The 13,638-nt window shown below is 54.1% G+C and overlaps 7 protein-coding genes across 7 annotated transcripts; 4 read left to right on the top strand and 3 right to left on the bottom strand.

The window, feature by feature from the left end:
* J7T54_004751 (uncharacterized protein) lies at window positions 1–2,072 on the top strand (the record flags this gene model as incomplete). Its single annotated transcript, XM_051503438.1, has 7 exons — window positions 1–305; window positions 352–427; window positions 476–501; window positions 683–758; window positions 806–910; window positions 1,395–1,673; window positions 1,728–2,072. The coding sequence occupies 7 exons, from the start codon at window positions 1–3 to the stop codon at window positions 2,070–2,072; spliced, it is 1,212 nt and encodes a 403-aa protein (XP_051365061.1).
* Window positions 2,073–2,325: 253 nt separating this feature from the next.
* Window positions 2,326–5,379, top strand: J7T54_004750 (DNA excision repair protein ERCC-like-like protein; the record flags this gene model as incomplete). The annotated part of the gene is made up of 1 exon (XM_051503437.1): window positions 2,326–5,379. One exon carries the CDS (start codon window positions 2,326–2,328, stop codon window positions 5,377–5,379), a length of 3,054 nt encoding a protein of 1,017 aa, XP_051365060.1.
* Window positions 5,380–5,463: 84 nt separating this feature from the next.
* On the bottom strand, window positions 5,464–6,663 carry J7T54_004749 (uncharacterized protein; the record flags this gene model as incomplete). Its single annotated transcript, XM_051503436.1, has 4 exons — window positions 5,464–5,660; window positions 5,709–6,045; window positions 6,094–6,151; window positions 6,332–6,663. 4 exons carry the CDS (start codon window positions 6,661–6,663, stop codon window positions 5,464–5,466), a joined length of 924 nt encoding a protein of 307 aa, XP_051365059.1.
* A 689-nt stretch (window positions 6,664–7,352) lies between these two features.
* Window positions 7,353–7,954, bottom strand: J7T54_004748 (U3 small nucleolar ribonucleoprotein IMP3; the record flags this gene model as incomplete). The annotated part of the gene is made up of 2 exons (XM_051503435.1): window positions 7,353–7,748; window positions 7,799–7,954. The coding sequence occupies 2 exons, from the start codon at window positions 7,952–7,954 to the stop codon at window positions 7,353–7,355; spliced, it is 552 nt and encodes a 183-aa protein (XP_051365058.1).
* A 255-nt stretch (window positions 7,955–8,209) lies between these two features.
* Window positions 8,210–8,907, top strand: J7T54_004747 (small subunit ribosomal protein S18; the record flags this gene model as incomplete). Its single annotated transcript, XM_051503434.1, has 2 exons — window positions 8,210–8,638; window positions 8,692–8,907. The coding sequence occupies 2 exons, from the start codon at window positions 8,210–8,212 to the stop codon at window positions 8,905–8,907; spliced, it is 645 nt and encodes a 214-aa protein (XP_051365057.1).
* Window positions 8,908–8,998: 91 nt separating this feature from the next.
* On the bottom strand, window positions 8,999–10,867 carry J7T54_004746 (Complex I intermediate-associated protein-like protein; the record flags this gene model as incomplete). Its single annotated transcript, XM_051503433.1, has 3 exons — window positions 8,999–9,167; window positions 9,222–9,893; window positions 9,939–10,867. The coding sequence occupies 3 exons, from the start codon at window positions 10,865–10,867 to the stop codon at window positions 8,999–9,001; spliced, it is 1,770 nt and encodes a 589-aa protein (XP_051365056.1).
* A 1,175-nt stretch (window positions 10,868–12,042) lies between these two features.
* Window positions 12,043–12,941, top strand: J7T54_004745 (uncharacterized protein; the record flags this gene model as incomplete). The annotated part of the gene is made up of 2 exons (XM_051503432.1): window positions 12,043–12,378; window positions 12,429–12,941. 2 exons carry the CDS (start codon window positions 12,043–12,045, stop codon window positions 12,939–12,941), a joined length of 849 nt encoding a protein of 282 aa, XP_051365055.1.
* Window positions 12,942–13,638: the final 697 nt, after the last annotated feature.

Below are 13,638 nucleotides of genomic sequence, written 5' to 3'. Positions count from 1 at the left end.
ATGGCGGACGACAAGAGAACCGAGTCGGCTCCAGCTGGAGCCATTGCGAACAGCGCTGCACAGGCGAAGCCAGCGGCTACCACTAATACGCCGTCTGCAGACGAGATCGAGCTTGCACACACTTCCACCAAGAATGATGCTCCATCTGCTGTTGCGGCGAAGCAGCGGGGTCTCGAGCTGCCAGACATCCTCGGGCACCTGTCTGACGAGGAGCGTGCTGTGCTCGAGAAGAAGATGCGACGTAAGATCGACTTGCGTCTCTTGCCCATGATTGTCATCATGTACATCCTCAATTACATTGACCGGTAGGCGATCTCCACCCGGCAGAAGGATGTGCACCTGACTTGGTAGGAACAACATTGCTGCTGCGCGGTACGCCGGGTTGGAGGAAGATTTGAACATGGACGAGGATGGCACCCAGTTCTCAGTAGGCGACCTACTCTCGGAGACGGATGGCAGCTGACGAAGTGCATAGACAGCAGTGAGCATCCTCTTTGTCGGGTGAGTCGTCATCCGCTCAACTGTAATCAGACAGCAGCAGTGATCAGACTCGATGTTCGATCAAAGGTATTGGTACTTGGTTTGAACAGGATCGGCTGACAACCTTCGTCGTACCCCTGCTGCCGGTTTGACTCGGTCGAGAGCGTTGTTTCCATTCAGCGTGGCATACTGACCAGTCCAGGTACATTCTGATGCAAGTTCCATCAAATTTGGTTTTGAACAAGATCGGCAAACCTGCTATTTATCTGCCGGCTTCTGTTAGTCACAGTTACCCAGAAGAATTGTTCAGCCCTGACAAGCCCAGATGATCCTATGGGGCGTCATATCCTCAGCTACGGCCGGCTGCCAGTCCGTGGGCGGTCTGTACGCGGCCCGTTTCTTCCTCGGGTTCGTTGAGGCGACCTATTTTGTGCGTACACCCGCCTTGCCACCCGAACAGCAGTCTGACTTGAAAGCCCGGATGTCTGTACTACCTCAGCTGCTGGTACACCCGTCAAGAACTTGGTGTTCGGACCACGTATCTATACGCAGGCTCGCTCATCTCAGGTGCTTTCTCAGGACTAATCTCTGCCGGGATCACGGGCAATTTGGACGGCAGTCTGGGACTCCGAGCGTGGCGTTGGCTCTTCTTAATTGAAGGTGTTGTTACCATCGCCGTGGCTTTCGCTGCGTTCTGGGTGCTACCCAACTTTCCTCGCACAACGTCGTGGTTGTCGGAGGAAGAAACTGCGCTGGCGATCTGGCGCCTTGAGGAAGATATCGGTGCGGACGACTGGACGAACAGTGAGGAGCAAACCCTTTGGCTCGGTTTCCGGTTGGCGCTCCAAGATGTGAAGATGTGGGTACTAGTAGGTAGCATCCGGCGTCCACTTCGACCTCGACTAATCTTGTAGCTTGCCCTTTTGTTTGGTAATGTCTCTGCCGCATCCGTCACCAATTTCTTTCCAACGGTCGTCGGGACACTTGGCTACTCGGAGGTCGAAACACTCCTCTTGACGAGTCCGCCGTATTGCCTTGGCGTGATCACCACTTTTTGCAACGCCTGGCATGCGGATAGGACTGGCGAGCGTTTCTGGCACATCACCCTGCCCCTGTGGCTGGCCGTTGTGACGTTCATAATCGCTGCGGCGACCACAAATGTCGCGGCAAGGTATGCGGCGATCATGCTCATGGTAGGTGGTCAAAGGGTTTGAAAGTCAACGGACACCGACTGAATGCTGTGACAGATTTCGGGCCTTTATTCTGGGTACACCACTGCCCTCGCATGGATCAGCAACACGCTGCCTCGCCCCCCAGCTAAGCGCGCAGCAGCGCTTGGCTTCATCAACGCGATCTCCAACTGCGCGTCCATCTACGCAAGTTATCTCTACCCGAAATCGGCGGCGCCTAGATACACGGGTGCATTTGTGCATAACTGCGTAATGGCAGCGGCGGCGATTGCGGCTGCGTTCACTTTGCGGACAATGCTGGCCGGGCTGAACAAGAAGCTTGACAGGGGAGAGAGGGTGGAGGGCGCCATCAATGCGGCGCCTGGAGAGGCAGTCGAGCATGGCTTCCGCTTCAAGCTCTAATTAGTGGTACTTGATCAAGATCTGGATGAAGCAGAAACTCGAAAGGATGCCGAATTGTATTGGTGGTAAGGTACCTTAGTAGAACGATTAGCTATCACGTGATCACGCATCCTCCGCACGTCACGACAACGCGCCTCATCCGTATGAAGATGAAGACTGAACAGTGATTGACAGTCACACTTGATACCACTCCTCTGCGCCTTGCCCTGGCTGCGAAAGATGCAGAACAAATCCGCACTCGTTCTTGTCCACCATGTCCCCGGTCGTGGTGAGCGATGATCTTTCGCCCGCAGATACCGATGACTCCAGCACCGAGCCCAAGCTGGGCGAGTCTAGGAAAGGCAGCAAGAAGCGCAAGCTTGATGCTGACTTTTCGGAGAAAATTCATTGGAGCGACGAGTCTGACACTGTTCCGTCTAAGCCCAAGAAACGTCGAGCGAAAAGAAAATTTGCAGGAAAGAAGCGCAAGTCGATATATGCAGACGAGCCTGTTGGCGATGAGCCGCCCGAGGATGCACCCGACCTGCCGGATTACCTACAGGCCAGGCGGCAGGACTTTGATGCGCGTAGGAGGAGCTTTCACGAAGCAGCGCTCAAAGTTCCGCCTGATTACAACGGCATTTTCGACGACGAGGATGTCCTAGTCAACCAGTTACAAGAGCGACCGCAGTTTACCGAAGAGAGCGGCGTGAAGCCATCTCGCCCCTATGAAGACATTGAGCTACAATACTCGGGTGGATTGATACCCGCCTCTATTGCACAATATCTGCGCGACTATCAAGTTGAAGGTGTAGACTTCTTGCATCGGAAATTCGTGTACCAACAGGGCGGAATCCTAGGCGATGACATGGGACTGGGGAAAACAGTACAAGTGGCTGCTTTCTTGACAGTTGCATTTGGAAAGACTGGCGATGAGCGAGACGACAAGCGGATGCGGGAGATACGATATCACCATGAGCGGTGGTATCCGCGTGTGCTCATCATCTGTCCAGGGTCGGTCTTGATCAACTGGCAAAACGAGCTGAACCGCTGGGGCTGGTGGCATGCTGACGTGTATCATGGGGCCAGGAAAGACGATGTTCTCGGCAGTGCCCGAGCCGGCATGCTTGAGATTATGATCACCACCTATGACACGTACAAAAACAAGAAGAGCGCCATCAACATGATACAGTGGGATGCCGTGGTCGCAGACGAGTGCCACAAGATCAAGGACCACACAAAAGATACGACCAAAGCACTAATGGAAGTGAACGCATTGTGTCGGATTGGTTTGACCGGAACCGCCATACAGAACAAATACGAGGAATTCTGGACTTTGCTCGACTGGACGAACCCGGGCCAATTCGGCACACTGGGCGAATGGAGGTCTGCTATATCGATACCGCTGACGCTCGGCCAGTCGCATGATGCTACAGCTGCGCAGCTCAACGCAGCGAGAACGACCGCGCAGAAGCTGGTCAAGAACGTGCTACCGCAATTCTTCTTGCGCCGAATGAAGTCTCTCATCGCGCATCAGCTGCCCAAGAAAACAGACAAGGTAGTCTTCTGTCCTTTGACAGACTTGCAGGTCGAGGCATACCGGAATTTCACCGACAGTAGGGAAGTCGAGATTCTTCGGACCGTTTCTGAGACATGTGGCCAACACAGGAAGAAAATTGGCTGGTGCTGCAACCAGTTCTTGCCCAACGGTAATAGGTGGCAGACATTCGTCTTCCCGGCCATGGTTACTTTGCAGAAGATTGCCAATCATTTGACGCTTCTTGTTCCGCTGTCAAGTGATCTCGACGAAAAACAAAACTCTGAGTTGCGCAGCCTGCAGACGTGCTGCCCTGAAGTTTGGAACCAGCTGTACACGGACAGGGAGAAAATCACCAGTCTCATCAACCCAGAGTTCTGTGGAAAATGGAAGGTGCTGAAGGAGATGCTGAAATACTGGCACAGCCACGGGGACAAGGTACTCGTTTTCTCCCACAGTGTACGTTTGCTGCGCATATTGCAGCACCTTTTCAACTACACGTCGTATAATGTGTCGTTTCTGGACGGTTCGCTGAGCTATGAAGAGCGGCAGCAGGTGGTGGACGACTTCAATTCGGATCCAAAACAATTCGTCTTTCTCATTTCGACCAAGGCGGGTGGCATGGGCCTGAACATCACGTCCGCAAACAAGGTTGTCATTATCGACCCGCACTGGAACCCGTCGTATGATCTGCAGGCTCAAGATCGTGCTTATCGAATTGGTCAGAAAAGAGACGTTGAGGTCTTCCGGCTTATTTCAGTTGGCACTGTCGAGGAGATTGTCTATGCCCGCCAAATCTACAAGCAACAGCAAGCCAACATCGGCTACACAGCATCCTCAGAACGTCGATACTTCAAAGGCATCCAGGAGCAAGCCGGGAAGAAGGGCGAGATATTCGGCTTGGAGAATATCTTCACTTACCATACTGAGAGCGGTCTACTTCGGGATATCGTCAACAAGACCAACGTTGCCGAAGCCCGCGTGGGCTCCAACATGTTTGATGTGGATATGGACCAGGCTGCTAAGGAGGGCGATGCTCTGAGATCGATTCAAACGAAAGGCGATACTGCGGAAGACGGCGGTCTGAGCCAGCTTGCAGAATTGCTCAAGGCTAAGGACCAGGAGCAGCTGCTTCAAGAGCGGAAAGCGAACGCGCCCAGAACGGACGCGATCCAAGCCATCCTCTCAAAAGCAGGTGTCGAATACGCGCATGAAAACTCCGAGGTCGTCGGTTCATCTAAAGTCGAGGAGCATCTTTCGCGAAGGGCGGCCCTGGGACAGTATGGCGAAGGTGACACTTTAGGGCAACATGCACTCTTTGCCAGCAATGAGGAGGGCACCTCTCCGGGCCAAGGCCTGTACACACAATACAACCCACCACAGGATGTACAGTTGCGCCAGTTCTGCGAGATGGCCCGGACCTTTTGCTTTGCCAGTGCTACCGAGTTTGCCCTGGTGGTAGAGAATTGGTCGCAGGAGCAAAGGCGCAATTGCCTGGCGCATTTCTACCGCAAACGAGAGGCCATGCTGCTGGAGAAATTTGAGTCTGACGAAGGAGACCATGAGAAATCGAAGCTTGAAGCTAAGGAGACGAAAGCGGACAAGACCCAAGCGGTGAAGAGTCCCATCAAGTCAGAAGCTTCAGCCATAACGCCTGCAAAGTCTGGAATCAAAGTGGAACCCAGCTCCAGCTCGAGAGAGCAAGGCATCGCATGCATGACTAAGGATGTATCGTCTAAGCGAGCCTCGATATTCCTCTCAGACGACGACGACGATGATGATGAATTATAATGATTACGGCGTCAAGGAAAGGATACCCAGCAAGTCTGCTTCAAATTTACTTAAATTCCCTGTTCCCTGATACTTGAAGCAACTTCAACACGTGTACTTCTGCACGAAAGCCACCATGTCATCAAAGTACTTGCGCACCTTGGGGTGGTCACCAATCATGTAGAAGCAGTGCGGCAGCCCGGCATAGACATTCAGGTCGACCTCGTTGCCCTCGTCTTTGAGTCGTTGAGCATAGGCAAGACCCTCGTCCCTCAGGCAGTCGTACCCAGCCACCACGATATCTGGACTGTCAGCTGGGTACAGATGGCTAGCATGCGTCGCTGACTTACGCGCAGGTGGTAGACCTTTCAGACTCTCTGCCAACAATGGACTGAGTCTCCAGTCATCGCAGGGCTCGGGCATGTACATATCTGTGAACCACTCCAGCCGCACATCGTTGACAACACTGGCATTCTTGTTCTCGGCAAAGCTCTTGAGCTCGTACTTGTCCCTTGGCGCATACTTTGGGTGGACAGTGACAGGGAACGTGGCGACATAGGCGAGAAGGGGGAGCCCGGCATCGCGCGCAGCGAGAGCCGTTACCAGGCTTAGGCCACCGCCGGCGGAACCGCCATTAAGGAGAGTCTTTGCAGGGTCTACATTGAGAGTAGACGCGTTTTTTTGGCACTGAGTTTGTTAGCCGGCGTCAGTATTCGTTGCAGGCAGCAAACCAACCCATTGTAAGGCGTCAAAACAGTCATTTGCGGCGTAGGGGAAGCGCCACTCAGGTGCCCTGCTGCTGTCAGCGAAAGAACTCCCGAGATAGGCGGGGGGAGGGGGCAGTGGGTGTGTAAACGGTAGTTACATTCGATAGTTAACACTGACGACGGTAGTGTTGGTACGCCCAGCAATGAGCAAATCCTCAGCCTTCTCCGTACAATGCCCACCAACCACCCAGCCGCCCCCATGATACCTCATCATCAGGGCTTTTGTACCGTCGTCGCCCTTCTTCCGATAGATCTTGATCTCGATCTCATGACCGTCGCGCATGGGAATCATCCTCGTTTCGGAAACAACATCCTCCCCTTCGACAGGACACCCCGGTGGAGGTGTTTGGTCATTCAGCCATAGCTTGCGAAAGTCCTCAAGTGATAAGGAGGGCTCCCATACAGATTCAATTAGAGGATCAATCGTAGGCTTTAGGGATGCGAAGCCTGGGTCGAGGGCACTGAGATGGGAATTCTTCCCTGGCGTGAAATTCGTATCGTCAGGCGTATACTCTGCCTTTGACTTGGTGACAACCATCTTGACCGATCACGCTCGCATGAGAGATGAATGTTCGGGAGGGTATTTGGCTTACTGACCAGGGCTATTTGTAAGTAACTCGTCGCAACGGAAATGCTGCCCCAGAGAACGCTCGGCATGCGCTTGCGGAAGGTCTAGTTCATAGCACAATGAGCCAACCAGAAAGCAACGACCCCTGGATCCAACCGGAACGAAAAGAGACTGAACCCCGCCATGACCAAATGGAAGCTCCGGAATGTGTTTATTGGCGTTTTCCAAGTTGCACGATATAAGTTGGCGGCTATCGTTCTCCGGCACGGTCATGTGGGGCTATGCGCAGAGTGCACGCGATTCGATGGTGAAAGGCATGCCAAACCTCACAGAACGTCCAGCTAAACCTCTGAAGCACCTGGGCGACATTGACCAGCGGCGCCATCTTGCTTGACGAGATTGTCTGCAGGATCATCTAGGCATCCGTCTTCGCTGACCCTTTCCCCATCATAATGCGCTCATACCTTGGCCGTCAAGGCTAGACGCCGGGGTTTGCTGGCTCATCAAGCTCCAACGTACCTAGGTATTAACTGCGGCCTTTATGAGTCGGAAAAAAAAAATAAAAAATAAAAACCCTCTGAAAAACTGATAATCATTCCATCCTCGTATCGTGAGTAACTCCTGGCGCCGTCCCATGTTGTAACAATACCCAGAGTCACCTACAACAGCTCGAAATCATCCAGCTTGTCCCGATACTTCATAACATTCTTCTTGATCTTGCTTCCCATGCTCCATGTCACAAAGTCCTCCGTCGTCCTCGTCACTAGGTATGCCGGGTCTGTGATCACGTCCGTGCCCACTCGCACATGGCCTTGCTCGATCATCTTGGTGGCGGCCTGGACGTGCTCCGCCATGCGCAGTCTTGTCATGACCACCGGAAGTCTACGTCGAGCAAAGGCTGAGACTGTCACGTTGTTCTCCACGAGGGACAATTTGGAGGTAGAGGAGATGATGCCCATGTCGTACAGCTTCTGGAGAAGGAGGGTTTCGTGTTTGCGACGGGTGGGATTTTCGGGCGGTAGAAGCGATAGCCGGTGGGCTAATTGCCTTATTGACTGCGAATGTTAGCATGCAATGATATGAACAGGATCTCGGGCGTTCATACACCACACAGCCGGTTGTACTTGTGATAGTCCTCCGGCTTCTGGATCATGTACCGCCGCGCTACGGCCTTGTCGCGGTGGTCATTGTCCTGCTTGTAGTTGATGAAATCAACCTTGCGCAGGAGTTTCTGCTCGTGATGCTTGAGTTTGCGAACCATGGTCGTTGTCTGCGCCGGGGTAATTGTGTATGCCGAGCAAGCAAAAGTATGAATATAAATGGTATGAGCAACGCTGGTGCCTTGGAAGATCGAAAATTTTAGTGGGGTTCGACAAGTAGCGGAATGCTACAGCCTACCTACCCTACAGCTCAGCGGAATACCATGGGCGGACCATTCCGCCTGCGACACGGTAGAAATCTCCTAAGCTCCAACATCACGAGAATCCTCGTCAATGTGCCAACAGCCTTAGCCAAGATGGTACCGCGATTCCCAGCCCCTCGAGGGCTTGCTTCGTCATTTCGTCAATTCTCGACCTCCGCTTCATCACTTGCTCCTCGCGAAGGCCCAGCGCCGCCACGTCGGTCTACCACCGCTACCCTGCTGAACCTCAACAACTCCCAGAAGCCCGACACACGTCGAGGCGACGCCGCCCAGCGCATTGTGCAGAATACGCGCGCCCGCCAGGATGCCTCGTCCGCCAACATCTACGCCCTCACAGAGGCCAACAAGCAACGTCGAACGGCAGAAGAGTACATGAAGGACATGCCGAGACACTGGCTGCCTGGTGATGTGTACAGCCCGCACGATCTGAGCGGCGCGGAGATGGAGAAGACGAGGAAGAGGAACAGGCGCCGCGGCGATGCGATTGATGCCCTGGGCATCAGGCCGCAGGATCACTACAAGGTATGTGGTCCCTTTGTTCATCCTCGTGCACCAACGCCTTTCTAACATGACAGAACTTCTCCATGATCAACGAATTCGTGAATTCGACAAACCAGATCTTGCCCGGGCGCATCAACGGCTTGAGGGCCGTGAACCAGCGCCGCGTGGCGAAGATGGTCCGACGAGCGATTGGCATGGGTCTGTACCCCAGTACCCACCAGCACCCCGAGATGTTCAACAGGAAGTGGTTCCCGGATCAGAGGCAGGCGCCGGGACGCTGGGGAAATTAGGAGCGTATTCTCGCATGCTGATGGCAATGTACAACAGTTGGGTTTACTATGTACTTCTATAGACACACATACGTGTACACCATTTGTACAATCAGGCACACAGCTTGCGGCTGATTCTATACTCGCACAGCCCGTGCTCATTCATGTGCTTCCTCTTCTTCTGCAGCGCTGTCCACTGGACGGGGTATTGTTGTTTTGCCCATTCCTTGAACGAGGCTTGTAGGTCGTCCCCCGGCAGGGCGTTGAAGGCGACTCCGAGGCTGTGGTAGCGCGTCAGTGATGGTTCATGGGGAGGTGAAGGGAAAGAAACTCACGTCAATGCGTCCGGTTCCACCCCAGTAAAGGACGCCATCTTCGTGACCAAACCCCTCACCTCCTTCTCGTCACCTTGCGCCGCAATCACGCCAATGTAGTTAGTGTAGACGCTTGCGGGCACCTCCAGATCCATGCTCTCGATCTTGGCCCAGATGTCTCTCGCCATCTTGGCGCCATCAGATTTCCTTTCCAGCACCCAGAACACAGCGGCCAGTGACCCATACGTAGGCCCCTCGGCAGAAAATTTGATCTCGTTCCAGAAGTCAAGGGCGTACAATGGTCGCTCGCACGCTGCGTAGGCGAGCATGAGCGCCGTGTTGAGCCTGGTATCAGGCTGGATGCGCACATCCATTTTCAACATATTGTGTACGTTCTCTGTCCCTTGGCGATCGGGATTCTTCGCAAAGCCCTCAAAGACAGACACGTAGGTGTCTATGGTTGGTTGCACATCCATGCGGGAGTGTTGCCGCATATGGCTAATGACATGCGTCGCCATGTCGGGTCTCTTCCTGTCGAAGAAGGCATGCAGCACAGCCTCTCTCCTCTCGCGACTGAGGTCTTGGAAGAACTCTTTCATAATCTGATACGCGTTCCATGCGCGTGCAGTGCTGGTCTGCGGGTCAAGCGTGAACGACATGATTGCTTGCTGAACCAGGTCTCGCTGTTCGCCGCTGTATCGAAAAACATTAGCCGAAAGAATGTCAAGTACGTCATACGTCTGTTCGTTCTCGAGGAACCGGAGGCACAGGGCTGCGGCTGTGTCTGGGTTGAGATGAAGCATCTCCTCTTCCATCACCTTGAGGATCTTCGAGATTGACTTAAAGTCCACAGGCCGTTGCCGAGTCAGGTAGAGGAGGTACCTGTTGAGCAGCTGCGCGTACTGCGCCCACGATTGCATCGGCGCATCGGGCTCCAGTGCACCGGCCTCTTGGAATTTTTCAAAGGCCACGTCCACGATGGGTGGCGGAGACCCAGCTGTAAGATGTAACGACATCAACCTTAGGTATGTCTCGGCGTCGGTCCGTATCGACTCTTCCTTAGCGATGGCTAGAATCTCATCCGCCAGTTCTGCGTCCAGTGTGTCGCAAGCAACATCCAGCATTGCGTTGATGGTCGAAGTGTCCGCAGTCAGCGGCCCGTTGGGGCCCTGCATATTCAGCAGGGTCTTGCGCACATTCGACAGATCCTCGCCCATGAGCAACATCGCCTGCAACACCACGTGCCAGTGCGTTTTCCTCGGTTGCCTTTCCATGAGCTCCGTGAAAAAGGGCTTGGCCCACTCTTGTAGCCCGTTCCTCCGAGCGAAGCTTGCAACAGCATAGTATGTTTCTGCTCGGACCTGGCCCTCAATAGGCATTGGTTTGGCAAACCATTCCTTGACCTCAGGAACCCTGTTGTTTTGCGCGTAGAACATGGTGATAATCTCGTGCAGTCGCGGGGCAAGCTGAAGATCGTCCTCTTCTACCCGGGCGTATAATTGGAGAAGCTCTTGCTTGTGGCCTTCCCTCGCCAGATCCTGTGCGACCTTTTCGATGAGCTTATTCTCTCCGCTGACGATGGCTTTGTACTCCGGCTCGTTCCATTTTCCGCATAGTTCCTGTAAAGCTTCCCGGGACGCCCCGTGGCGCGCCATGCCCAGGACCATGTAGCTCCAACTCTTTGTCGAGTCCTCTCTTTTCCCTGTGATTCCTTCGCTTTGCCATACCCGATGCAGTGTTTTCGCTAGTTGGACATGGGCTTCGGACCGCTCATATGGTTCAATAAGTAGCAGCACTCGTCTCGCCGCGTCCAGGTCGGAATTAGCCAACGGTTTCCCACCCTCTCCTTCAGGGATTGGTCCCGCCAGCCACTCCAGCAGCCTTCGACATTGCACTGCCTGGGTAGTGTTCAGTGGCTGACCAGTTTTGATCTTGCTTGCCATAAGATCCCTCCAAGATTGCAAGAGTTCTTTTCTGGGCGGCGGTCGTAGATTATCGAGCATACGGCTTCGCCAGAGCATGATCTTCATCCACCCCGGTTCGTATTCGGGCTGCCGCACCTCCCTTGGAGGCTTCTGGAAGAGAACGCCGAAAAAGGTTCGACATTGCGCGTAGTTCGAGTAAAGGGGATAGGGACTGAGATGCCGTCGTCGAGGGATTGGCGCGGAAAGGCTGTGAAAGGAAGAGGCGCGACGAACGACAAAGTGTCGGGCATGGCGGGCGACATGTGCCCTCATGATGGGTGAAAGCAACTATGTGTGGGGAAGACTAGCATTATTAGATCACACCTAAGTACCTGAGTGTCTGTGTCCTTACTGAAGCATGTTTGAGTATGAGGAGAAATGGTTCAATCAGATGTGTCCTCGCGCCTGCAGCTTGCGATCAAGTCACCTTTGAGGCTCCCAAGAAATCGAGGCCTATAAGGTAGGTAAGGTACCTGAGCTCGGGCTACTGTTTCGCCGAGAATCTACCGGACGGCATTAGGCCCAAGGCCTGGTCAGCGACATACCTCCCCAAATCATATCTGGCGAAAAGTCGCTGTTTCACTCGCAGTTATGAACTCCGGGGCGACGCTGAGCTCTCCTACTACGTACGGAATCAAAGAATGCGCATTGCAGTTGGACAACCCCAGTTTGCTCGCCCCGACACTGGCGCATGCTCCCAGGGAAGGCTTTGGGTGAGCGCCCAGGACAGGCACCGAATGCTTCACGTTACGGTTCCTGCCTGAGCTGCTCGATTTTAATGCTGAGACACGACACCTAGATCTCACCATTCAGCCGAAACCGCGAATGCCTCTTAGTGTCGTCTAGCATCGTATACGTAGCTATTCACCCCGCTCACCATGCCACTCGTAGCAAGCAAGCTCACCGACCGCATCATCCTGGGTCTAATGACCTTTGGAGAGTCTGCTGCCGACGGTGCTCGTGTCACCGATCTCGCCACCTTCAACAAAGCGCTTGATGTCTTCCAGAGCCGCGGCTACAATGAGGTCGACACAGCGCGCGTCTATGTTGGCGAACAGCAGGAGGCCTTCATGGCAAAGGCGGGCTGGAAGGAAAGAGGGCTCACCCTTGCAACCAAAGTCCGCTACCCCAAGGACCCTGGTGACAACGCTGGAGACAAGGTGATCAAGTCTGTGGAAGAGAGCCTCCAGGCACTAGGCACGGACAGGGTCGATGTAGGTTCGCCCCTCGCTTGAGAAGGCCCTGAGACTGACATGTTGATTAGCTTTTGTACCTGCACCGTGCGGACAGAGGAATTCCGTTTGCCGAAACGCTTGAGGCAGTTGACAGGCTACACAAGCAGGGCAAGTTCATCCGACTGGGGCTGAGCAACTTCGCGGCCTTTGAAGTCGCCGAAGTCGTGATGACCTGCCAGCAGAATGGCTGGATCCGCCCCACGGTATACCAAGGCATGTACAACGCCATCACGCGCAACATAGAGTCCGAGCTCTTTGTCGCATGCAGGCGCTATGGCCTTGACATTGTGGTCTACAACCCCATCGCAGGGGGTCTCTTCTCGGGCAAGATCAAGAGCCAGGATATCCTGCCCGAGTCTGGTCGGTTTAGCCACAACAACGGCGCGCAGGGCGAGGGATACCGCAAGAGGTACTTCAAGGATTCCACGTTCCAGGCGCTCAAGCTCATGGAGGAGGTGGCTGCCAAGCACAACCTCTCGATGATCGAGATGGGCGCTGCGCTGGGTCGTTCACCACTCGCACCTGAAGATCACGAGTGGTAATGACGGGATATTGATCGGCGTGTCGAGTGTCGAACAGCTAAAGCAGAACCTTGACAATCTGGAAAAGGGACCGTTGCCAGAAGAGGTGGTGCAGGCGCTAGATCAAGCGTGGACGATAACAAAGGCTGATTCGACAGTCTACTGGCACGGAGACCTAGAGTATACGTATGACACAAAGAAGGCTCTTTTTAGTGAGTGCCTGTAGTCATCTGAGTTTGTTGAGAGACATAGCTGCTGGGCGCATGAATCGCATGTGAAATCACTCCTGATGAGAAATGGTCGTGCCGTCATGTCATCTGATTAGGGGCCAAGGGACCAAGGGACTCAGGGGGCCCCCCACTATTGACTCAGCACCGTGTTCAGCCCTCTGATTCGCTGACCGGGCGACCCAGACCAATGAGCGCACGTGGGGAAATACGCCGTCAACTGCGTCTCGAGGACCCCCGTCCTGCACGTTGCCTTATCTGCCTGCGAGGCGACCATTAAGGAAGACTGTACAAATCCTCCACCTTGCTTGTAATTACCTTCACGCTTTGCTCTCTCTCCAAACTTTGGGGTTGATGTTTTGATACGTATACGAAGGACGGGTACTACATCGAATGCCGCCTACATCCTCCCGACGATAGACTGCAGGCAGTCGCGAAGTTGTTCCGCGTCTCCCTCGCTACTCGCTACCCTCCCAGTGTTCCTCCATCGG

Source organism: Emericellopsis cladophorae, assembly GCF_022114955.1.
Source record: "Emericellopsis cladophorae strain MUM 19.33 chromosome Unknown NODE_5_length_938552_cov_118_678949, whole genome shotgun sequence".
NCBI lineage: Eukaryota > Fungi > Ascomycota > Sordariomycetes > Hypocreales > Bionectriaceae > Emericellopsis > Emericellopsis cladophorae.
Note: the sequence above shows the minus strand (reverse complement) of the source record. Positions and strands in the feature narration are given on the sequence as shown.